A 24,616-nucleotide genomic window follows, 5' to 3' on the forward strand; every position below is an offset into this window, starting at 1 on the left:
CTTTTTCCACTAGGCTATCCTCGTGCTCATCCTGTCCCATGGCGTCCCCGAGGAGTTAAACGGCATTCCCTCCAGGTCACAAATAAATTCGTGCATGGCGAACCAACTCTCGTCACCTGTTCCAAGCACTTCTACATGCTGAGGTAGAGGTAACTCGATAACATTGACCCGCTCAAACGTCTCTGTACCGTTCTTCGCCTCTGAGACCTTCATCAGAATCATGAAGTAGACCTTCGTGTAGCTTGAACCAAGCAAAATAGCCCGAAAGCTGAACGTGGACGAATGAAACGTCTCAAGATCCGCCACCGTCCGAGACTCCCTTTGTAGTTGAATTTGATATGCATCGATGCTCAGATTGCGAGCTATGAAACCCGGCCGCTGTGCCCAGCACCACGGCTTGCGCGGTGGAGTATATGCACCTGCAGTCTCAAACGGGCGATGAAGATGCTTGCCGTCAGCGTCTATTAGCACCCACTTGCGCCCTCCTTCGCAGCCCAAAAAATGACCGTTGGGTTGACGCTCATGTTGACCGTGATATTTCATTTGGTCCATGGAACCAAATGTTCCGTCACAGAGTTCTCCCCATTGCTCTTCGGTTATGTATCGAAGGTGAGGATGAGATGTATATGCGTGAAGTTTGAGAACGCGAGGGGCTTGGGGCAACGATGCCAACCGGTTTACTGTTATATTAGACTCATCGCTGTACTTCTCCTTGCCCCATGGACTGTTGGTACCATCGTCCAATTCCACGGACAGGTCCACAGTGGAGCGAAACCCGGAATCGAGAATTTTAAGCTGATGATCGCTCGTGAAATCTTGGCCATCAACTGCAGTTTGTGACCTCCAGTCAACCCATGACCAACTCGGGAAAATGCCTTTCCTAGGGAATATGGTTGGCTGTCGCAGCTTGTCATGGTAAAGATGTTGGTCACGTCTATAAGTCCAAGCTAACCCAGGTATGAGGCTGTAACTTGTTGTGTATCCAGTGGTCGTTGGCGTGGTGGGTGGGAGCATCAAGACACCCCAAAGATGGTGGACGGGTGGCTTCAACGACTGCAAGTGTTTTAGTATACCTGCAAATGCGTTCAGGCTGTCTTCCTCAAATGTTGTACTCCGGAGGAAATAGTCTTTCACCAGTTGCAGACACCACCCATACCCGATATGTCCAAGGTCTCCTTTCCTACGCGTCGATATTATCGGGTTGCGGAGTAACATGTCAATGTGTGCGGCTGGGTTCTTCACCATTGCGGGAGCCTCATGAATGGACTCGTAGCGGGGAATTGGAAATGAGCTGCATTGGAAGAACGCCCCATTTTCAAGAAACACAAGGCAGCGACACGATAGATAGGCTTCTTGCATTGTCCAAGCACGGGTATTCCACTTCGAATGTTCCATCGTCTCCGGAGTATCACCCGTCCCCACGGTGACAAATGTTCGGGATCCAATCCGAACAGAGTTTGATAGACCGGATCTCGGCGACACTCCTGGGAGCCCGTTGGATGGATCTTTGCCCGCCGCGGCAATGATTGTCAAGGCAGCAGACCCGTATATCTTGTCCATGTTTTGAATCTGGGTGTGTTTTGTTTCATCCTGGTCTTGTGGGATACAGTACCGGTCAACCCAGAGATATCTGAACTGTAGCTTGACGACCGCAGTGATAGCGTCTTCGATAAGACGAGGTAGATGTGATGGAAGTTGGCGATCAATGTCGTAGTCCAAGGAGGCTCTTGGCGTCTCCTCTGTTTCCGCGCCTCGCAAGATACCGTCCTTAAACCAAGTTACCCAAGAGGCCTTTCTTTCCCTCTCAGCATCGGCTTCAGTCCCCCAGACATAACTCAGGGCGACATAGTTGCGATCTTGCGTATCCGGCAATTGCGACCAAGACACAAGCCTCCGACTGACACAGTCTATTACCATAAAGCCTGGAATCTCTTGGGGAACCGATGCGTCGGTCTGGCACGTCTTGCTATGATGTATTGCACACTCGTCAAACCAGGATCTGAGAACTTCGAAGTTTGCTTGAGGACCGATGAGGCGACCGCTTATTTTCGTTCGGTCATTGCTGAGTTCAAGTGCCATGCCCGAGGACCCATACTTTCTATCGTGAGTGTATGGCAAAATTTTGATGTCAGAGTGGACGCCGCTTCGTTTTGTTGGCCAAATACACAAGAGATGACTTTCATCAACCTTGGTATCCTGATCATATGCGGCACTAAGACGGCTAGCAGGAACTGCCGCGTTAAAAGCGCTCTCGCTGTTGATGCCGTAATGCCACTTTGCCGAGCCGATGTAAAGAGAGAGTTCGCTCGCAGCCCACCAGTGACCCTGGCCCACACGATAGGTTTCAACCATGTGCCCCAGAAAATTACAGAGGCTGCATCGGTTTTTCTGTTTTAGGGACGCGGAGACAACGTGCTCAAGATCCCCCTGGTCCGTAACTCTTCCTCCTGCCTCGGATAACTGTCGGGTCACAACGTTCTTACGAGGGTAATAACATTCATAAACCTCTAGGTCGAGAGCCATAAGGATTTCCTCGAGCTTAGCACTAATGAATTTGCATTTTGAACATAATTGAGTGCTTTCGTCGCCGGCGGAAGGTTCCTATTTTTAGCCGTTAGGACAAACGACCCGTGAATGCATATGTCATTGCATCAGTAAAATAGCTACCTACAGAGGGTGTTCCACTGCCCCTTTCAGCCCATGCTTGCGTCAGGTAGGCCTGCAGACGGCGGCCTCTGGTGAGAGGACTCGTGGCCATTGTTGTCAAATCGGTTGCATCCGTGTAGGAAAATATCACCCAGGAAAGGGGTAAAGGCGAGACCGTGTCCAGTACTCTAAGAGCATTGAAGAGCGCCCAAGTTCTGCGAAGTGCCAATGTCACTGTCCTCTCTGGCAATTTTGTGAGGACAGCGATGGTTGCGAGGCAATGTCGAAGGTAGAGAACAGCTCTCAAATGGCCTGGCCGGCCAGTATGATGGGGAGATAAATCCAATCGTGGACGTGGTCAAATCGCTGGTGTTTTCACAACTGACTGCCACCACTGGGAAGTGGGGGCTTTGGGGGGGGGATGGTGGGGTAGCCCATGCCTGTGTGATGGACAGCGAATGAGAGGGCCACGCCATAAACTCAACGTAAAACTGGCCAATGAGAGAGAATTAAGGCTACTATTGAATGGCAGTCCGAAGGGTAAGTGCATGCAGAAGTAGAAGTATCCAATATCGATGACTTCTAAGTAGTAAGCTAGTAGTAGGTGGGTAGTTGCGGGATAGAAAAAGAATCATTGAGCTTGGACACCCGAGGAGCCCACGGATGACCGGGCGGCGGGATTTCGGACCGGCGACAGTTTTGTTCCGGTTCCCCTCACTTCCCAGGAAAGTCCACCACTCGTACCTTCCTTGACTCGACAGTTGAGCGTTGTGTTCTCCAGGAGCTGAGGTGTTCTTGCCCTTTCTTTGTGAGTGTTCCTTCCCGATTCAGCGTTTCACCTGTCGATGGGGTCTTGGTGGTTTTTGGACATGATCGTTGCCTGCAGTGGCTTCCGTTCACCTTCAAACTGTTGGGGAGTGTCCGCTGTAGATTGCTACAACCCCACTCAAGACTAACACCACCCAGAAGCTCTACAGTATCTGGATTCCGCCACGGTGGAACACAACAATTCCGACCCGGGCTGTCTGGTCGTCACTTCAACTCCTTTGATTTTGCACATGGCGCTAGGGCAAATGCAATTTTATTATAGGAAAAGTGGGAACGCAGAGGTCTCCTCTCCTACATCTAACCCATCCCAAACCCTCCTTCAAGCAAAACTCAAACAAAAATGTCCTCCCGTCCTTCCTCACCCAAACACATCCCGGAAAACTAGAAAGTGCGGTTCGAACTTTGACGTTATTGACGTTGTGCTTCAGCGATGGGTTCCTGTGGTGCCTTGTGGTGGCATGGGGGCCCTGACGAGGCGCAGAGCCTCACGAATCATAGCTTCAAGGGATGAGATGTTGGCTGTGGCCGGACGAGGAACCGCCAGAGCCGAGGATGCTTCAGTTGCGGCGGTGAAGGTTTTGTCGAGATTGGTGTCAGAGGGAGTCTCTTTGCCGCTAGTGGCGAAAGTTGAAGCAGAAGCATTCTGCTCGTGGTCGGAAAGACTCATGGCTTCCAGTTGCTGGGTGATTGGATCGTTGAGTTTGGCGCCGGAGATGGTCTGCTCGCCACTGATAGCAGTCGAAGTCGATGTGGAAGTAGAGGCGTTCTGGTTATGGTCAGCAAGAGCTATGCTGTGTTGGATCAGTGCATCCAGACAGACTAACCTCGATGTTTCCTTTCTGGGTGTGGGGTTCTCCAAAGCTTCCTTCCTGTCGACGAGCGAAAGTACTCTGCTCTTGCTGCTCTAGAACTGGAACAGAATCCTGCTGAACAAAAGCCTGCATGTACTCTCTGGCCCGGACAGTCTTCTTTTCCACCATAAAGTGCACCCGGTCCGCTCGAAGTCGTTTCTTCCCGTCGGCCAACATCTTCCTCTCGGCTTTCACTTCCTTCAGCTCGTCGGCCATCATCTCCCTGTTGAAGTACACCTGCTGATCCGCGTCGGCCAGCTCCTCCATTACCTACTTCTTGAAGTTCGCTACAAATTCGCATTCACTAACATAAGCGTCGTGTTCCGCCTTGAGAAAGTCCCTCGCGACGGCGAGGGGTACCTCCTTGAGGTCCTCTTCGCATTTGGTCTTCCACCAGATGATGGAAAACAGCATCAACACGAGCAGCTTAATCTGTCCCTCGTGATAGGCTTCCAGCAGAAGCTGTTCCAGCGCTTCGTTCTTTTGCTGGATGAGCACCTCGTTGGTGACGATCTTGTCGCTGAACTTAGCAACGTTGTCCAGAAGGTAAGCCATAATGACTTGTGCCTGCTGGTTGCTGGCCTCGCTGGTGTCGCTGGTTTTGCTGGACATGTTGACGGGTATTGAGTCGGCGGATGTAGAGAAAGAGGGACTGGACCGCGACATGGAATGCGAGTGAAGGAAAGGTTGATGGTGGGCGAGTGACAAAAAGGTTGGGGGTGTGAGAATGTGCTGTCAAGAGTGAGGTGATCTTGAAAGTTGAAGGAAGGAAACTTTGTGTCGTCGAAAGAACTCGCGTTGTTAAAAGGTTGTTAGTGCAAACGAAGCAAGAATTTGGTGTCAGGATAATGGCACAGACCATTTGGTCAACTTGGGCTGGCAACCACCTGGCGGGTCTTCGTAGGTGCCAAAGAACCTGTCAGCCTTTCGCAGAATCATTGTCAGGCTTGCTCTAGTGATCTTCAGAATTCTATATATTGATTGAGCCTGTTTAATGGTCACATTCACACATGCCACAGCTTGATGGTTCTATACTTCGAAGGTAGCGGCGGGGCAAGGGGCAAGGGATTGTGAGTGCTCCCAGATCCCCCACCGTTCAGGTACCTATGGTTGATGGTGGAAGCTGTTATGGTACCTGATCTAGGCATCTAGATGAAGGGGGTATATCGGAGTTGGAAGGAAATGAACAGCTTGGTCTGATCAACCGGGAGCCAACCAATGTCTCCCTGTTTATTTTGTACGTTCTTTCTGCTGTTATGTCTTCACTGGTAGACACACTAGCCCTCTAGATGACTTATATGATGACGTATGACAAACTTGACTGGAAGGTACCTTGAAGTCATTGAAAACACTCCGAGTGAACCACCGCTGTACTGTTAAGGTTAGTACGAGCTTTCTGCATAAGGTACGGTACATGTAGCACACATGTCAGCTTCTGAATTCTCTTTGTGTCTTCACCCCTATAGTCATATCCACTGCTATGACATAGCTTCATCCGACCTTATCCCCGCATGTTGCATGATTTGTGGACGACGTGAAGGGAAGTCCTTCCAAACCGTGTCGGGCACGCGGTGGTAAGTTCGGCACATAAAGACGGCGCCAACTAAGGTCTGCCAGGTGAATGCCACCCTCAGGTCTTAAGGTACCCTGTGGCCCGTGCTACCTGTCTGCAACCAAGTTGTTCTTCCACTCGGCGATTTAACGGTGAACTGAATTCTCTGGCCTTCAAAATACATTTCCAATTCATTCGGCACCCAACGAAACAACCGCAACTCAGCCAACCTGCTCCTGAACAACCGCATTTTGCTTCCCACCAGACCACTTCTGCACACTAGCACCTCCATCAACCGTCAACATGTCTCAAACCCCCGCAGAGGCCCTTGACAGAGCTCTTACAGGCATCACCATCGGCAGAGGCTCCCTCACGGACGAGCAGCTGAACAATGCCGTCAACCGTCTCGCGCGTCAAGTTTCAGTGAACCAAGATCGCCCGGAGGTTGTGTTGGTGAGATTGAAGAATTTCAGCATCTGATGGTGGTTGAGCAAAAGAGCCGACGATTTCAGACAGGCACCTCTCGCTGTCGCACGTGAGCATCTCAAAGCAGAGCACGAGGAGTTTCTTTGTGAAAGTGAGTCCTTGGACGCTCAGATAAAGCAAATCGATGCCGAGAAGCAGGCGCTAGCCCACGAAAAGAGCGTCATGGATCGCGAAAGACAAGCGCTGGATGCTGAGGAGAAGAAGTTGTTTGTAGAGAGGCAGCACTTGAAAGCCGAGAAGAGGATCGTAAGAGCCCGCCATGAGGCTCTTGTCCAGGGCTCTGTGCAAGTTCCACGGGAGGAAGAAAGCACCAAAGAACAGACTCAGCAAGGAAAAAGCCAGGTTAGTAGAGGCCCAAATATCCAGCACGTCATGGCACTTTATAACTTTAGGCATGTTGAAGCCATCACATTCTTTGGCGTTTCTGTCTAAGTGGATACGATCCACACATAGCTACCCTGTATATAAACCACGTCGGACTCCGTCCTCCCTGTTCTGTTCTCTCTCTCTCTTTTAACCTAATTAATACACGAAATTCACTCCCACACTCAATGCCACTTGTGGTGTATCATTCCGTTACCTCCAACAAGGCAGAACACTTCTACATCTACTCTCACCACCATGGGCAGAAAAAGAACCTTTTCCGACGCGAATCTCGACAGAGACTCTACGACGTTACCACTACAACAGCACTCTCAACCTCCTAAATCCGCTGGATCTGGCACTGAACCAACCCCAGCACCTCCTGCTTCAAGCCCACCAGCCAGCGCCAACATTTCACCCCTAGAAGTCAGCATCCGTACCACAATGGATGTGCTCAACCTGCATATTCACAAAGTCTCAACCAGAACGCAACAAGGCACGCTTGATATCCCAACAGCGCAACGAAAGCCACCCAACGTTTCCACCGGATGTGACGAACCGTTACAAGCACAGGAGTATTATTGCTGGGATAGAACAATAGAGTAACGGAGTAGTAGCCGAAAGGTACTGGTAGATTGTGATAGCTATTGCTCGCTGAAGATCCGGTAAGAAGAGGCCTGGGGAAGCCTTCTTTTATACCGGCCTTCCTGGACCCGATATACCGGACCTGGTGTGACAAGGGCAGTATTCTGGGCTTGGAACAGTAGTTCAATTCAGCTGATAAACTACTTTGGTCTCGAAGGCCTTGTTGATCCTTTCAACCTCAATGAGAAGGTCGGGCCTTAAGGCCTTCTTATACCAAAGAAGGTTGGTACGTACCGAGCCCTGTGTGCCAGGCATCGGCGCGAGTCTATCTAGTTCATCTGCCTACAAGTAGATCTTCTGAATGCCAGCCTTCGTCCAGTTGCCCGTCGGTAATTCCGGTCGGTGGTTTATTTGATGAAAGTCGCCGGCGGATGTCCGTGTGGCATTCTGTCGGTAATTCTGGTCGGCAGTTTGACTGATGAATGTCACCGGCAAATGTCCGTGTGACAGCCGTGCCTGTTGGCCGAATAGTCTGGCCGAGGCAAGGCTGGCATTGTATGGCGAGGTTGGGTTGATGTCAAGCATTGAGGCTCTATTGAACTTCAAACCCAGGAGTGTAGGCAGATGTCCGTGTGACACCTGGGACTTCGGGTCCTGCCTGATCGGTCATCTAGTCTAGCCTACATAGGATTCTCTGATTGGATCGTAACACCGGACTCGTGGCAACAATGATATCCAGCCTCATCACTTTGGCCGATGTCAACCCAAGCTGGCTCCTCCACTGGCGTAGGTTTGAAAGAGAACGTAGACCCGGCCAGTGGTACTGTTGGTTTGGTGTCTTGAACAATGGTGAGGGACACGATTCCGTTGCAGATGGGAAGTGCACTTGCAAGCCGAACAAGCCGTTTGTTTTGGGGGTTCTCCCTGATCGCCACCCTATGTGCATGCTCGTGAGGAGAAATGAGCGGACGGGACTGTGCTCGTTTGCTTGGAGGCCGTTGCTAGAGGAGGTAACGGAGATATCTACGGGTCTCTAAAAGCTTGGAAGTAGGGAGGCATCTACCTTGATAAACAGGACACTAGAAGGGGAGGCGGTCGCTTGAGGATTGACTTTTGGTAGCTTGAGACGACAGTCACATCACCTGTCCATCAAACAGCACGAATGCATCATCACTAAGGTACTTGTCTCGGGAACATGAGCGGGGGAATAATGTCGGGGATTATATGTATCAAGGAAAACGATTTCGAACAGGAAGAGAACAACAGGTAAAACATCCAATCCCATTATCACTACTACTTCACACCTCCAAGTGTTACTTCCCTCCTCTTCCCGGGTGTTTTCTGCTCGGTTTAATCTTAATGCTGCTCAGGTTTTCCGTACAAAAATGAAGAACGGTCGTATATTCCATGTTAATGATTCGATGTTGATTGTGTGCTAAACTGTATGACCACGCCTACGGCTTGCAATGGACATGACTGTTGCCTCCAGTTACATGTATTGGACAATACGCCATACACTACGTAGCACCGACTCGCAAGGGACCTTGAAACAATGTTAACTATGTATTTAACATATCAAAATATTTAGGTATAACGCACTCGTCGCAGTAAGCGCGAAAAAAAACCCGAGTACCTCTACGGCCAGACACTCGACTTTCTTGCCTTTTGTGAACCCTGCCTGCCCATTCCACTTTGCCCGATGCTTGCTTCCAGAAGTAGGTTCTAGGCAGATATCCTTAGGTACTCTCATCATATGTCCTGGATACGACGCGTTGACCTAGCAACCTACCCGCCCCCGCATACAACATTTTCTTCCTTTTTTTCTCTTTTTTGCATCCGCACACAACTACTTCTTTTCACCGTCTTTTTACCCCGCGATACATCCCACGGTTGCCTCTCCCAGTCAGCAAGAACTTTTGACGTAACTCATCTTCCTTTTGTTCATTTGATATCATATACAGCTTGAGGTTTCTAATCCTTTCTTTCATTCATCCAACAAGTTCTCGGCATTTTTCTCTCTTCCTTCGTACCCTCGAACAGACCCCGCGATCACAAGATTTCAAAAACGTGACCACAAGCTTCTCAAGGTAAGCTCCCTCCTAGTTTAGGGTGCAGTCCATGGTCTATCACCTTGATAACCTTCCAGCTATTCACACATTAGATTATCAGCATCGTACATCCATCCCGCTTCGAAGTGAGGATCCCGCAACCCTATATTTCGTGAACCTCTCAACACTTTTTTTCCCAGCTCACGCAAAGCTAAGTCCCCATCACCTTTCAATCACTCAACCTTTCTTGTAGATCTCACTAACTGTTTACTTCCATTTTTTGGTTGCTATGATCGCTTCTGTAATGACTGGGGATTGCCTCATCTCGCTTACTAGCGTCGTCGGCAGTTTGATGGTTAGCTCGCTAGCCTGAAGGCGTCGAGAGGGGCTTGGGTAAGCAATGCTGGTAGCTGAGAGTCTAGCCAAAGTGAGGTTGAGCCTCGCGGCCTGCGGCCGCCGGGCATTCATGAGGCTCATTCCAAGCGTTTGAGGCTCTGCTGAGCCTTGCAATCCTAACCCCTGGACTGTGGGCAATGTCCGTGTGACACTCAGGCACTTTAGCTGGCGACTTTCCAGTGTCGGATACGGAATGGGCATTCGATCCCTCGCCCGGCCTTGCGACTTCGTCTCTTGGATTGTCTTCCATGGCAACTTGGTCGTCCTCTGATCCGAGTGATGATACAGAGCTTGCCGAATTGTGTGAGTCCTTTTAACGCGCATCTGAGCCCTGAGATTTATTCTCGTCCTTGCCAGCATCATGCCGGGTGCGGCCTCCTGAAGCGCCTGAGTGTTCCTCCTCCTCCTCCCCTGCCTCCTCATCTTCCCCTTTCTCCTCCTCATTCTTCCTCCGCTCCTCCTCTTGTTCCTCTCTTGCCATCATTATCCTCTTTTTATTTAGTTGGTCAAGAAGCGTTAGTTGAATATTATAATAATGCAACGCATCACTATGAGAGTATGGCAATGCATCATTGCGGCCAACTCCCTCGCTCTCCGCGTGGGACTTTTTCTCTTCTTCCCCCCCTTCCCCTTCCTTCACCTCCCACTCGACCTCTTTCTCCTCTTTATCCCACTCGCCTTCTTCCCCCTCTTCCCCTTCCGCCGCCTCCTCCTCCTCATCCTCTTCATCCCACTCCTCCCTATCCTCGTTATCATGCTTCACCCCGTCCCTCCCCCCATTCTCCTTCTCTTTCCTTTGGCTGATATTATATATTACAGCCTTCTTTCTATCCTCCTCATCCTGCTTTTCTCTTGCCATTACGATCTTCATCAAATGTTCTGTGTCTTGCATCCGGCGCCACTGTGCTTGGTATTCCGTCTCTTTTTCCTTCCTGTGCTCTGCCTCAGGATTCAACTCTTCTAACAGTGACAATGGCTGGTTGAGCTCTTCTATTTTGCCATCGAGCTCCTCCTCGGGCGCGGTGGTGGGTAAATCTTCAGTTCCGGATGCGGCGTGACCAATCGATCCTTCACCCTCGCTCGGGGCTCGGTCACTTTGATCATCTTCAGTGTAATGCGATGGCTGATTCTCCGATTCAAATGACCCTGTAAACCCTGCGGAGATATCGGAGTGCATCACGCGCGACTCTGAGCCATACGACCCATCTTCGTCCTTGCCGGTATCAAGTTCATGTCGTGGAATGGCGAAGATCGCAAGTTGCTCCAGATGCATGGCGACATGTTTTTTGAACCGGCTAGTGCTGACGATTAAGTTGTCTTCTAATTGTGAAATACCTCCGGGGGATTTCCTTTTCGCGGCAAGCGCAGACCATTCATCACAGAACGGACAATCGCCGGTCTTGAAACTATTGGTCATGTCCCGGCCAGCATCCTCAAGCCGCTCAAGTTGATCGGGTTTAAACTCTCCATGAACGTCGCGGATATGTCCCCTGAGCAAGCTTCGCGTCGTGTCCTTTCGTCCGTCGCTGACACCGCATAGTACGCAAACGTAGCTGGATCTATGCTGTTCCAGTTCATGGTTGAACCATGATGTCTGGTCGTCGAAGAACTTGCCGTCACACTCGGTTCCACCCACTGTGCACACGTAGGTTTTGAGGTCGCGATACGCATGTCGCCTAAGATGTTCAACATTTTGGTTAGTCTCATCTCGGTTATAACGCCTGGCATATGATCAGACCTACCGCCATGATTGTTCCGAGCGGAATTGCTGGAGAGTGTAGCAAATAGGACATTCGAAGGGGTCGTTGTCTGGAGACAGGTCAGCGAGTCGAGGTAGCTTTAGGACTGCCAGTGATTCAGATGTGGTAGAGACGCTGCAATGAGAGACAGCGTCTTCCTCATCTTCAAGAACATCCCCGGATCCCTGAAGGGTTTCCATCATGTTTGCCTTGGCAATGAAGGTTGTCGCTTTGCTGGACTGCTTGGCGGTCGTGGCCTTTTGGCTTCCGATCTGGGGGTGAGAGGTATCCTTCCTTTCGATCTCTTCGGCCGCCAGATTAGACTTGTGATCTCGGCAATAATGGATGAACTGTCTTCGCTTTGCAATCGCCTTTCCCATACGCTCCGACTTGGCTCCACGTCCGAGTTTGGGGTACTTGTCCTGTACATGATGAATGTCCATGGTATCCAAGAAGATGCTGGTGGAATCTCTGCATGCACGGCGAAAGCGGTCGGTTCCGCTGGACGTGGGCTGTCGGATCAGGATGCCAATCTTCAAGAGGGATCTGATTCCCTGTGAGGTTACCTGAAGAAGAGAACCGGCTTCATCAACGGGTCCGTGGAAGTAAGAAGTGGAACTCTCAGTCTCATCAGAGTCCGTGTCGAAGTCGTCCTCCGAATCCGAACTATAAATGGAACCAATCTCCCTGTTGGGCTTTGAACCGTTCACAATGTTCATGACTAGGTATTTCCACAATCGTCAGATCACTGTTTCAATATTGGAATGAGGGAAAGGGGCTACGGCCATTACTCACGGTCCTCAAGTGCCTCACACATATTCTTTATCTCCCTATCGATGTAGTCGCGCACCTCCTGGGAATTTGCGAGCCTGGTGTCAAGAGACAGCTTTGATGTGGGCTTTCGCAACGCTCCCAAGTTTCCGGCCCACAGCATGAATCTCTCAAAGGCATCTTGAACTGAGGGGGCCGTGACAGTTGTTGACACTGGGGCTGATCCATTCTCAAGGACAGCTAGCAGACCCTTCAACTTCTGTTGAATCTTGCGACATCTGCCGCTGATTGTCTCATTGTCCATCTCGAGTCCCCAGTCGATATCCGGGTCCTGAAGTTCCCTCGTCTGGACGATTCGACCCCTGGAAGCTGATCGGGAAGAGAGTTCGGTTTATCGATACCGATTGAAGCAGGGTCAAACTCTGGCTGTGAGTTCTTCCGAGATCGAGACTGTAGGGCAGTTATTGGGTTGTTGGGGTTGGTATGAGTCTGCAGTGTGTGAATATTTGTCGGGATGAGGTCGCTGCTCGGAGTAAGTAGGTCTAGGTGATGGAGTCGTGGACAAAGATTGGATTGTCAGCTACCACTGCAGTACTACCCCGCATGTAATCAGGCACGCTCGGCTTGGGACTTGACGGATCAACGTCAAATCAGAGGCTCTGATGCATAACAAGGTGGGCGCCGATGGCCTCACTTGACTGGCTCGACTGGATGCACTTTTCCGTTGGGCTTGATGTCTCTAGGCACCCGCTAGCCGCCGGGCGTTGTTACCCTACCTAGTGTGTACACTACACAGCCCGCGGCCTGCAACGTTCCAGCCCACCTTCTCATTTGTTCCCATTTCTTCGCCTCCAAGGTTCTGCTAATGCATTCATTCCCCTCACTAGGTTGCCATGGAATCCTCCTAACCTGCCCGCAACTTCACTGAGTGGGCGAGTGAGTGAGGCACTCAACCTCTCCTTCTTCCCACACTCATCTCAAACATTGCCGTCGCCAATTTCGGACTACCCTACACTTGTCCGACAACTCCAAGTCCACCACCGCCAAGCCGTTTCATCGTCATCACTTACTCCCTCAACACGGCCCAAACTCAGAGATTGCAACTACCTCTCGTTGGACCTTCTCGCCGCGGTCATGTCGGGCCTTGAGATAGCCGGTCTTGTGCTGGGCGCCTTGCCCTTGGCCATTGAGGTGCTCGACAGATATAGCGAAGTAGCCGACCGCATTGATGTCTTCTTCAAGATCAAAGCGGAATATGACGAGTGGCACCGGCGACTGGAGTTCAATTACCTGCTCTTCAAGAGAAATGTCGAGGAGCTCCTTCTACCTCTCATGGTCGATGACATAACCCAAAAGGACAATATCCCAAAGCTTATGAAGGATCCGTTCGGAAGTTGGTGGACCGAGCCCGAGATGGCCCACCTCCTGCAGAAACGCCTACGCGATGGCTATAAGGTGTATATGGGTTGCATCCAGGACATTGAGCAGGTCATGGAAGACATTGTTCGTGAGCTTGCTTTGGGTCACGCGGCAGTTCAGTCCAAGATCGCTTCACCTGTAAGTCCATGGCCGCCCATTGATCGTGACATGTTATCCATCATCAGACTTGCCATTGACATAAACCACGTGCCTCCAGGGGGAAGCCACAATAATTGCAAGTTTGAAGGCACTGAGAGACAGCGACAACCTGGCCTTCCAAAAGTTCAGGTTCAAGTTCGCCCTCAAGGGCCCAAAGAAGCGAACCCGCCTTTTTACCAAGTTGGAAGAACAGAACAAAAAACTCCAAAAGATCCTCAAGGGTAGCGACAGAGTCAGAGATCTCTCCGCCCCAACTGCCGTCACAGCTCAGTCAAAGGCTGTCGGCGCCATCGATACTACGCTCTGCAACTTTTGGGTCACGGCCGACAGGTTTTTCAATGCACTTGCCTCAAGTTGGAACTGCCGATGCAATACCCACTGCGCAAATCTCCTACTACACCATCGGAGCAATGCAGCGCCCGAGTTCGAGGTCCTGTTCACCAAAGAACAGCCTTCCATGACCACGTGGAATGTCCGAAAAACGAAGATTGTTGAGAAACAGGGCCTTAACTCCGGGCCGGGAGAGGTAGCCAGATCCCGGCCAAGCTTGCCAATACACACGCCATCGCACAAGGATATCCGTCCACTCAAATCCGCGCTCGGAAACCCGAAAAAGTCAAGAGGGAAAACCGCAATGTTCGCGGGGCTTCAGTAAGTCAAGAAGTCGTGTCAAAGACTAGACGACTTGCAAAGCTAACTGACGATCCAACAGTTCCTCAACAGCAACAACAACTACTACTACTACTACTACAACAACAGTGACGCTCGTAGAAGTCAAAGAAGAAGACAGAACCACCGTTACCTCCACCATGTCCACACAGACTACAACCACAAAGCAGATGATCCACTGCCTCTGCACCGCCCTCGAAGCACCAGCCTCACGCGGAATCCAAGGCGACCCAACCTACGGCTACCTCATCAGCGAAAACATGACATACCACATCTACGACATACCCTACAACCAACCTCCCACCCAACAATACACCCCCATCACGCTCCAAGATATCATCGACGGGGACCTATTTCCCACGCTTAAGCGCAAGCGCATGCAACGATTTACCATGGCCCTAACCATCGCCTCCTCATTCGTCCAGCTTCTCGACTCTCCGTGGCTTCCCACCACCCTGACCAAAACCGACATCATTTTCCCCCGTGGCTGCACCTCCTTCCTCAACGACGAGCCGTACGTCCAACGCCCCTTAATCTTCGCGGGCAAGAAAGCGACCCACGCAGCAGAAGAAGGGCCGCCGCCAGTGCCAATAGGCGACTCCCTCGACCAGCTGGGCATCATCCTCCTGGAACTCTGTTTCAACGAGCGCATTAGGGATCAGAAGTGCCGGCGGGACTACGAAAAACGTTGCACTGCACCCGACGACTACGTCTTGAGCCGCTTTGACGTGATGGCGGCAAGGGATTGGCAGGGTGAGGTGTTGCAGGAGGCCGGGCAAGGTTTTGCGGATGCTGTGGCGTGGTGCTTGGGAGGGAATAGGGGGTCTGGGAACAGAGGCGATGTGGAGAAGGTAGCGGGCAAGACAATAGAGAGGTGGAGGAGGGATATGTTTAGAAATGTGATAGTGCCGTTGAAGTTGTCTTGTGACAATATGGCGGGGATAGGGGTGGAGGATTGAGTTGTACCTGCATGCATGTTGGACAGCCCACTGTAGGTGATATGGCTAGGTTAGTATTCCCCCCCCCCCCCCCCCCCCCCCCCCCCCCCCCTCTAGCCTCGATGCCACGGGAGATTTCCCGCTACGGTACCTAGGTAAAGGGGGTGCAGCAGCTGGAGACAAAAGAAAACAAAAGGGAATGGAACGGAAACCGTGACCATGATCCCGTATACCTCCGCGTGTTCATGGAGGCATGGACCGTCTTCAGGCCACTGCGTTGCATTCAATGGCAAAGTCCTCGTCGTTTTCAGTCTCAGAGCATATCTGGCTCATAGAACGGGCATGTACTCGGACCTGCCATTAAGAAGATGAAGGACTGGAAGTTAGACATACCATAACATATCTCTTGGACTCGTGGGCACAAGAAGTGTGTTGATTGTGTTAAGCTCAGGAGACAAGAAAGGAAAAGAAATGTGGAGGGCTAAATACAATGGTGGTGTGAGCTCATGGACCCACATAACAAGGCCAGTGAATGGCAGAGGTGGGACAGGCCCCACCACAACAATATCTCTCAGCCGATCTTCTTCCCTCTTCCTGATCTCGTCCTCTTTCTCCTTCTGCTTTCATCTTTCTTCCTCTTCCGCCTCCTTCTTTCTCCGTAGTTCCTCTTCTTTCTCTTTCTCCTTTCTTTCCAGTTCCTCAATCTCGGCCTTAATCTTTGCCGCAGCATCAAGATGCTTCTGCCATTTTTACATCTTTCTCTCTTTGCTCTTCGGTTGTCACACGGACATTGCCCACAGTCCAAGGGTTAGGGTCGCAAGGCTCAGCAGAGCCTCAACGCCTGGAATGAACCTCGAGATACCCGGTGGCCCCAGGGCTATAATACTCACCTCGGCCGGACTCTTGGCCACGGGTACTGCTTACCCGAGCCCCTTACGACACTACCAGGCTAGCGAGCCAACTATGGAAGTGCTGAAACACTGATGAAACACCATGAGACAATCCCCAGAAGTAACACAGCCAAACCAAGCAAGAAGCACAGCGCCCAGATGAATGACAGTGCCAGAAGGAAGATGGAGAATGGATGAAGGCATTCAGATCCACATGTATGCAGACTGCTAGATAGAGGCCTTGAAGCCTCAGGCGACAGGGCTTGATACGTCCCTCAAGTACGTACCGATTCCCTTTGGAATAAAAAGGCCTGGAAGCCCAACCTTCTCCTGGAAGTTGAAAAGATCAACAAGGCCTTCGAGACCAAAGTAGTTTATCAGCGGAATTGAACTACTGTTTCAAGCCCAGAACACTGCCCTTATCACATCAACATACCGGGGAATACGTTTGACAGATTGGGTATCGATGTACCCTCGTAAAACACCTGTGACAGTACAGGCACCTACATCCAGTGTTGTACATGATAGAGACTCCGAGCTAGGTGTGAGCGGGGGCCTGGTCAGCAGTCATACACCCCCTGAGGCTCAGATCGCTGATGAGAGGGCCGATTCTTTATCACGGACTCCAGTTAGAGATGATTCGGTTGCTCCTACGCATTCTCAGCCTATAACGCCTCCGTCGGTACCTGACGGCGACAGAGACGCCGAACCACGTGTAGGGATTGTTATTCCATACCCGTAGTGGGAAATCGGTTTCCAGATGTTGATCGTAGTTGTTAGACAATAGTAACCACAATTGATATTTGAAATCTAACGTATCTTTTTTACACGGGGTAGTAAGCGCTATACCCAGCGGTAGAGACAAGTCAAGTATTCTTGGCAAGTTCAAGCAAGTACAAGTAAGCAAGCAAGCAAGTCGATATCCCAACTTGACTTGCCGACTTGCCTGCCTTCTTGGTATCCCGGTAGAATCCTAGGGTTAGGGTTTAAGGTATTGAAATATTAGGGTTACCCTAGTAAATTGGCCTATCCTTACCTTTTATTATTGATAAGGAGCGATAAGTATCGTTAAGTCAAGTTAAGTCAAGTCAAGTCAAGTTGGGGATAACCTCAAGTTTAGGCAAGTCAAATCAAGTTCGACCCCAAAGTTGACTTGACTTAACTTATCTCTACCGCTGGCTATACTGTAGTAGCCTTAAATTAGGAGCTAGGTCTGGTCCGAAACTTCAAATTTCTCAATGTTTCAAAGTGTCAAAGTGACAAAGTCCTTCCTTCCTTCCCTTAGCCTCCTCTTACTTTCCCTTTCTCAACCGAAAAATCTAGCCGCTCTTTGGGAAACGACCACATGACTTAGTAGCTAATGTGACAAGGGCAGTATTCTGGGCTTGGAACAGTAGTTCAATTCAGCTGATAAACTACTTTGGTCTCGAAGGCCTTGTTGGTCCTTTCAACCTCTAGAGGAAGGTTGGGCTTTAAGGCCTTCTTATGCCAAAGGGAAACGGTACCTATCTAGTATGTACGGGTCCTTGTCACCTAAGGCTCCAAGGCATCTAGCAATCTGCATACATGTAGGTCTTTCTCGTATGACACCAGGAGTGTGGTGTATGCCCGTTTAACAGTGTGGCATATGCTCGTTTGACAGTGTGGCATATGCCCGTTTGACAGTTGTGGCATATGCTCGTTTGACAGTGTGGCATATGCCTGTTTGACAGTGTGGCGTATGCTCGTTTGACAGTGTGGCATATGTCCGTGTGACAGCTAACTACCTCTAGGTACATAGGTAGTTACTTACTACCTTGTAATAAAGTGGTTCTTAATTTTCATTTGCGATCGCGAGCTTTGTTCGATCCTATTCCTGACCAGGCTGTTTAGTACGTCACTGCTACTACGTCGAATTTCGGACCATCGAAATTAGAATGTTCAGTTTCAGCACTAGTTTTCTAGCCTTCGCTCTTCCGCAGTAACGCAAAGACCAATAATATATAGAAGGCAACGCCATATACCTTTCAATTCCAAAGGCCTACGGGACAACCAATGTCTGGAAAACTGATACTGTTTTCTAAACAATACCTAGATAATTATCTTCCAGACAGCTGCTATTTCCCGCTTCGGTACCGGGGTCAAACTCCCCCATCCGTACGCAACTACGTCTACAGGGGCTACTCCAGTTTTGTGACTGGATTTTATGAAGAGAGGAGGCGGCGAAAGAGTGCGGCATGGACATGCGCGTGAAAACAGACATGGACTGGGAAAGATAAACAATAATACCATAGAACCAAAAAGTCAACGTCCACCAGGCTGATAACTCAATGTCACACGGACATTGCCCACACTCCTGAGTTTGAAGTTCAATAGAGCCTCAATGCTTGACATCAACCCAACCTCGCCATACAATGCCAGCCTTGCCTCGGCCAGTGTCACACGGACATTCGCCGGCGACTTTCATCAATTAAACCACCGACCGGAATTACCGACGGGCAACTGGACGAAGGCTGGCATTCAGAAGATCTACTTGTAGGCAGATGAACTAGATAGACTCGCGCCGATGCCTGGCACACAGGGCTCGGTACGTACCAACCTTCTTTGGTATAAGAAGGCCTTAAGGCCCGACCTTCTCATGGAGGTAGAAAGGATCAACAAGGCCTTCGAGACCAAAGTAGTTTATTAGCCGAATTGAACTACTGTTCCAAGCCCAGAACACTGCCCTTGTCACACTCAATACGGTGACCAAGAGTCAAATAATCCGAATTACGATACTTCCCACCACGTTCACACAACAGCGCGATGTATGCTTCCCTAACACCTAAATGCAAAACTCCATCCTCCGGTCGTGCGCCAACCATGTAGATGTTTTGACCTAGGTAGGTAGTACCTACCTTACCTAGCAAATAACCTCAATAGACCCATACTGGATATCCTTGGTACATCCCCATTGAACCAACTTCTTCGCTTTTGGCCCGCCCACTTTCCCAGTGCAGTCATTTCCCGCCCACGCTTTAATTTGGCAGCTGTGTTTGTGTTCACTCGTTAGCAATCATGTTCTTCAATCTTCATCATCCGCCGGCATCATTTCTTCCCTCCTCTTCTCCTTCTTGGCTCCCTCTCCGATCAACCCCACACCATCACCACCACCAGACAACCACCAGACCGCCATCACCATCGCCAGCACCACATACACCAACACCCATCAAGTCAACCCAACCCACCCCCTCATCACAAACAGAGGGGAAAAGGGAAACAGAAAAACGCAGTAAAAAAAAAAAAAAAAAAAAAAACACTCACCCCTGCCCCGAAACAACCAAACTATTCCTCCCCTCCCCCTCCACAGGAAAACACTTCTTCTCCCCTTCCTCGGCGCTATACGAGGCTCCCCACATGTTACACTCTTTGCCCGTCAGCATGGTGATGGTGGCGTGGTTGGCGAGGCCGTAGCCTTGGGTGTTTCTTCTTCTGGTGACTAGGGCATGGCCATTGTTGTCTGGGGTGTTGGAGGGATCGGTTGGGATGTAGTCCTCGTAGTGGTCTTGGTTGTAGTCTATTTTGGCGCCGAGGTGGGGGTCGAGGAAGGGGAAGGGGTTTGCGGTGGTTGTGGGGATTGATGGAGGGGAGGTGGTGGAGGTGGTGGAGGACTCGAGGGCGGGGGCTGGGACGGCGACAGTGAAGGAGGTGAGGGATAGGAGGGATGTGAGAGTGATGATGGTCTGTCGGGAGAACATGATGGCGATGGGTTTGTTGTTGGTGTGGTTTTGATTGGGGAAGAGTGACAGTTGGAGTGTCTCGTAGTGATACTTCAAGTTCAGGAACCTGTCTGATGAGCAATGACAGAGGGATCCACGCAGGTCACTGACGAATGTTAACCTTAAATATGCAAACCACTTCAAGTCAACGTCAAACCACCAATAACAGGTCCATTGATGGCTTCAGAATACTATGCTGTTGTTGTCTGTTAGTATTGTGCTTTGAGCTGCGAGGTGGAAAGGGGCAACGCACATGTCAGGGGTGGCTGAAAGGGAGTTCCCGCGATGATGTGGTCGAACAAAGAAATTGTTACACAAAGCTCGGGGGCATGCACGTTACTCGTCAGGGCTCGAATCGCCGTCTGCCCAAGGCTAAGGAATCTGCATGAGATGGAACGTATAAACATCAACGGGCAGCGGGCAATGTTGTAGTGTCTACCTGGTCAGGTCGGCAGCTCATATGGTGCTCACCCAGCCTGGTTGCGATGCGGTGTCACACGATTAGAGCATCCCATTGACTCATTCCTGGTCGAACCGCGCTGGGCTTGCCGTTCATGATGTTTCTTCCCAGAATTTATTTGGCGAGTCCATGACGGATTCATCTGGTGAATGTTAAAGCAAAGCCATGGGGTCCGGCACACAGGAGCTTCAGGCTTTCGAAGTTGCATTTGGGTATAAAAAACCAGCCACGCAAGGCCAACTTTAAGAAAACAGAACGAGCCATCCTGGTGCTGAACAAGGCCAGCCTCCGATCATCCGATCGATTGATGCGGGATGTCACCCAAGTCTACACTCCAGACTACCACCGGGTCTAGGCGAGTGTCTTCCCACCCTTAGCCTTCCCAACCAACCCCTCAACCAACTTCCACGCGGCCCCCCTCTGCCTTTGTGCCCCCTCCCTCGGCGCAAACACCTTCAATCTCCCCTCCGACATGACAAACCCTCCACAAGCAATCTTTGTCACCCTAACCCCCGGATGAAACAGGTTTAGACCGAGGTGTTTGTCAACGTACCGTCCCAAGGCTTCTGTAAATGGTGACTGTTGTCCTTGTGTGTCGGTGTCGGTGTCGTTGTCTCCTGGGACAGAAGCCCTCCACTCCCAACCTTCCTCTCCCAGTCGACCAGCTAACTTTCTTCGTTTCTTGAGGTCTGCTTCCCACGTTGGTTTTTCGTTGACTTTTTCTTTGCTGTTGTCCTTCTCGTTTTCCCCTTGCCGATCAGCCACAATCTGCTTCCCAGCTCGAACAAACCCCCGTAACTCAGCAGCAGGAATAATGACATCAATACCCTTTATCCCCAACGGTTCCTGCCCAGGTTGTACAGGTCCTTCATTATCCCCTCCTTTGTCCTCTCCTGTGCCGCCATTCCCGCCCGTAACGCCAAGGGCATTTCCATTGTGCTCAGCAGGCGGTATGTAAAATCCAAGATTAAGCACCACGTCCTTCGCCAGCGGTCCTCGCTCGGGTATTCCAGCCGTTTGAACCCATGATTCCCAGCTTTGTATGAGACTTCGTGTCCCTAACCGGAGAGAACTGACGCGGCAGTCGAATGTTGTTGATAAAAAGTCTGTTATAACAGATTTGAGTGGCGCCGGCATTCGGAGGAGGAGGAGAGGGAGGTGAACAAAATGTGCGGGGTTTGGAGGGTTGGTTGGTTGGGTTCCCGAGATAGTAGATGGTTGTGGTTCGGAGGAGGAAGAGGAAGAAGAGGAGGAAGAAGACGAAGGGAGTAGCAGCGCCGTGCACTCAGCCGTCTCATACCGCAACGCGATATGCAGCGCTTTCTTGTCTTGTAGCCGTTCGACCAATGTAGACCAGTCGTCTGTCCCTGTACTTTCGTGGCCCTCCTCATCTTCACTGCCGTTTCCTTCGAGCTCCAAACCAGTAACACCCAAAACCATCCCCATACTAACCCACCGAATATCAACAACCTCCAAAGCCCCAGCTCTTCCCATGACACCATCCTCTCCATCTATCCTCCCCAGCCCGATCTCGACACCACGGACCACATCTCCAACTAGTATTTCGCGAAGTCGTTGGGAAGTGGTCTGTAACCGGTCGCGGTTGAGTGGTTGTTTACCGATGTAGAAAGGAGAGACGCGGTGCGTAGAGAAGGTCGTGTTGTAGAAGGGTGGTCGCGATTCTTCTTGTTCTTGCTCTTCTTCCTCGAGGACTTCCAAGGAGGAGCGGGAGGGGGAGGGGGATGGCTGTCGCGGTTCGGGTTCGGGTTCGGGTTCGGATTCTACCCGCTGGCGTTTGCGACCCCATGGAGGCATCTTGCGTCTGTGATTGGTCTTGTCGGCGTGGAAGGTGTCGAGGCGTCGAGCTGTCGAGCTGTCGAGCTGTGGGTGGGAGCTGGTGTCGAGGGTCGCGGGCGGGGTGGTTGCGACGCGCTGGAGTAGCTCTGTTTGTGGGGATTGACAGCGGTAGATGCGGGATGTGGAATGTCAATGGCTCAAACTGGTCGAGTGTTGATGTCGAGAAAGAGGCGACGGAAAGTCAACAATGTTGCCAAGGAAAAGGAAGCCTTATCAGTTGTGTTCGCGTCATGCAGCGGGGAATGCGCTGGAGCGCGGTGGTTACAGCGGGCTCACATTAAGATTCAGGGTTAGGGTCACGCCAGCTTCAAGTTTACTCTCTGCCTTTCTGCCTCTCCTTTTCCAATGTCGACAACATCCGTGTCATCCACATTTACAGACGTCCAAAAAGCCAAGCAGCTTGACCGAGCCATCGTCTTGTAGAATCGGCTCACACATCTCACACACCCTTCTTACTGTAACTTTCAGTTCACACCCTCCATCTTGTCACACTTCTGACCAGACTGACCTTCCTCATCCAGCCAACCGGTAACCAAGCCGATGACAAACAACCTGCCAAGTTCAGAAGAAGCCGCAGAAGTTTCGTCCCACGATTCCCAGTCTTCCACCCCATCTTCTATGCAGTGTTCAGGACCCATCACAGCGGGATGGGTTCCGAGACGAGGGGGCGGAGTTGTACCTGCAGCTATCTCCGGGACTCATGCAGCGAACATTTGTTACATTTCTTGCTCCCCACTGTCGGTGCCAGCCGTTGTTCCTGACCCACCGCATGTGCCTTTCGAGTTTCACCTCAAACGTAGCTATGTCGATAGATCGCGGACCTTGACCAGCGATTGGCTCCCAGCACCGGAGATATCCCTTGATGTTTCCTGCATCGATCGTGCGGATATCGTCGGTTTGCTCTTTCGGCGCTGAATGCATGAAAGCCTAGAAAAATGTCAGCAATGACATTAATCCAAGAAAGGCAGTGCTCTCGGCCCCCCCTCGTGGTGGCCCGTGGTGGCGATGGGCAGCGTGCACCGATGTGACGCCATCACGCGTGCAATTTCCGATGGTGCGGGTGTGCCTGGCGTTGGCGTCGTTGTCGTGTAGAGCGTGCATTTGACGCTTTGACATTGGTGTGGCCTGGAACGTCTGGGCCGGTTTGGTCCTTTTCTTTAGGCGGCTCGGCAACGACTGGGCGCTGAAGCTATCGCCGAAGCGATCAAACTATTGGTGTTGGCTTTGTGAAGAGACTTTTCTTCACCGAAGAGAGAATCAGTCCATCAACATAACGACGACCAAACGGACAAAGCACCATGTTCCTGTTCGCATTCGACTACCTAATGTCTTCCACGGCAAGCAAAAGGCCTCCAAAATTCCTCAGCTGAAAACATATCGGTTACGTAGCCCTACGCACTCACTGTCATGCAGTCGTTCATCCCGGTCACAGGATGAAGCTATTCCCAATCAAGTCACGATCCCGCAATGCCAGTGGCTGCTCAAGATCTTGGCACTCCCGATGGCTCCACGTGCGCCCTAGTTTATGTCCCCGACCCTTCGGACTCATCATCCCTGTTCTCGCGTGGTCTTTCTTTCTTTTCCCCCTGGGCTGGTTGACAGGTTCATCGTTGGTGGCAGATGGACATGTCTCGCTTTTATTCATCAAACTCACTTTGAGAATGTCATCCTCGGCCACACTGTCCTCTTGTCTCGGCCACTCACTCCACATGGCAAAAGACGCCGCTGACGGTGGATTGCCGAAGGCAACAGCGGAGCGAGAACCTGAAAGAGCCTAGAGGTCTTCGAGTCCTATCCGCTCAGGAAAACTTGCTGTTGACGGCGCTGGAAACTAGCGAGTTCTTGAAAGAACCGAAGCTAAAACTTTGGGTTAGCTTCGGACCGGCAGAAAGATGGAAGCGGAAGCGAAGTTGATTTTATGGGCCAAGCTGACAAGACTCCCAGAATAGTTTCGGGGAGAGGGAGCTCCGGCTTGGATAACGTTCGGCAGTCAAGTGTTGACAGGTTGGTGAGTCAATGTTGTTGTTATCTTGACGGCCCCAGATCCAAGACTGCGTCGATCGATCAGACCAAACATCAGACGAACCGATTCATCACTTTCCCCTGGCCCATTGTCAAAGCACAACCGGCCTAGAACTTGTCGGTCCTATGCAAACCAGGGAACCCCCAGAAATGTTGGAAACTTGTAAGCAGCTGCAATGTGGAAACCGGGCAAAAAGAGG

General features: G+C 51.0%; 6 protein-coding genes across 6 annotated transcripts; 2 read left to right on the forward strand and 4 right to left on the reverse strand.

Annotated features, from left to right (window-relative positions):
• Nucleotides 1–3,898: 3,898 nt before the first annotated feature.
• Nucleotides 3,899–4,937, reverse strand: SMAC4_09669 (uncharacterized protein; the record flags this gene model as incomplete). Its single annotated transcript, XM_003342862.1, has 3 exons — nt 3,899–4,240; nt 4,299–4,595; nt 4,635–4,937. The coding sequence occupies 3 exons, from the start codon at nt 4,935–4,937 to the stop codon at nt 3,899–3,901; spliced, it is 942 nt and encodes a 313-aa protein (XP_003342910.1).
• Nucleotides 4,938–6,180: 1,243 nt separating this feature from the next.
• On the forward strand, nt 6,181–6,795 carry SMAC4_09670 (uncharacterized protein; the record flags this gene model as incomplete). Its single annotated transcript, XM_003342863.1, has 2 exons — nt 6,181–6,330; nt 6,394–6,795. The coding sequence occupies 2 exons, from the start codon at nt 6,181–6,183 to the stop codon at nt 6,793–6,795; spliced, it is 552 nt and encodes a 183-aa protein (XP_003342911.1).
• Nucleotides 6,796–10,068: 3,273 nt separating this feature from the next.
• On the reverse strand, nt 10,069–12,569 carry SMAC4_07300 (uncharacterized protein; the record flags this gene model as incomplete). Its single annotated transcript, XM_003347877.2, has 3 exons — nt 10,069–11,431; nt 11,498–12,215; nt 12,290–12,569. 3 exons carry the CDS (start codon nt 12,567–12,569, stop codon nt 10,069–10,071), a joined length of 2,361 nt encoding a protein of 786 aa, XP_003347925.2.
• Nucleotides 12,570–13,399: 830 nt separating this feature from the next.
• On the forward strand, nt 13,400–15,471 carry SMAC4_07299 (uncharacterized protein; the record flags this gene model as incomplete). The annotated part of the gene is made up of 3 exons (XM_003347876.1): nt 13,400–13,822; nt 13,902–14,494; nt 14,556–15,471. 3 exons carry the CDS (start codon nt 13,400–13,402, stop codon nt 15,469–15,471), a joined length of 1,932 nt encoding a protein of 643 aa, XP_003347924.1.
• Nucleotides 15,472–19,597: 4,126 nt separating this feature from the next.
• Nucleotides 19,598–20,133, reverse strand: SMAC4_07298 (uncharacterized protein). The gene has a single exon (XM_003347875.2). The coding sequence runs from the start codon at nt 20,054–20,056 to the stop codon at nt 19,619–19,621; it is 438 nt and encodes a 145-aa protein (XP_003347923.2). The 5' UTR covers nt 20,057–20,133; the 3' UTR covers nt 19,598–19,618.
• A 449-nt stretch (nt 20,134–20,582) lies between these two features.
• SMAC4_07297 (uncharacterized protein) lies at nt 20,583–23,032 on the reverse strand (the record flags this gene model as incomplete). The annotated part of the gene is made up of 2 exons (XM_003347874.2): nt 20,583–22,480; nt 22,903–23,032. 2 exons carry the CDS (start codon nt 23,030–23,032, stop codon nt 20,889–20,891), a joined length of 1,722 nt encoding a protein of 573 aa, XP_003347922.1. The 3' UTR covers nt 20,583–20,888.
• Nucleotides 23,033–24,616: the final 1,584 nt, after the last annotated feature.

The sequence above is a fragment of the Sordaria macrospora genome, chromosome 3 (assembly GCF_033870435.1).
Source record: "Sordaria macrospora chromosome 3, complete sequence".
NCBI classification, from domain to species: domain Eukaryota; kingdom Fungi; phylum Ascomycota; class Sordariomycetes; order Sordariales; family Sordariaceae; genus Sordaria; species Sordaria macrospora.

Excerpts from the sequence above, each read along its gene's own strand:
- SMAC4_07298 (XM_003347875.2), bottom strand. The coding sequence starts at position 20,056 with ATGTTCTCCCGACAGACCATCATCACTCTCACATCCCTCCTATCCCTC.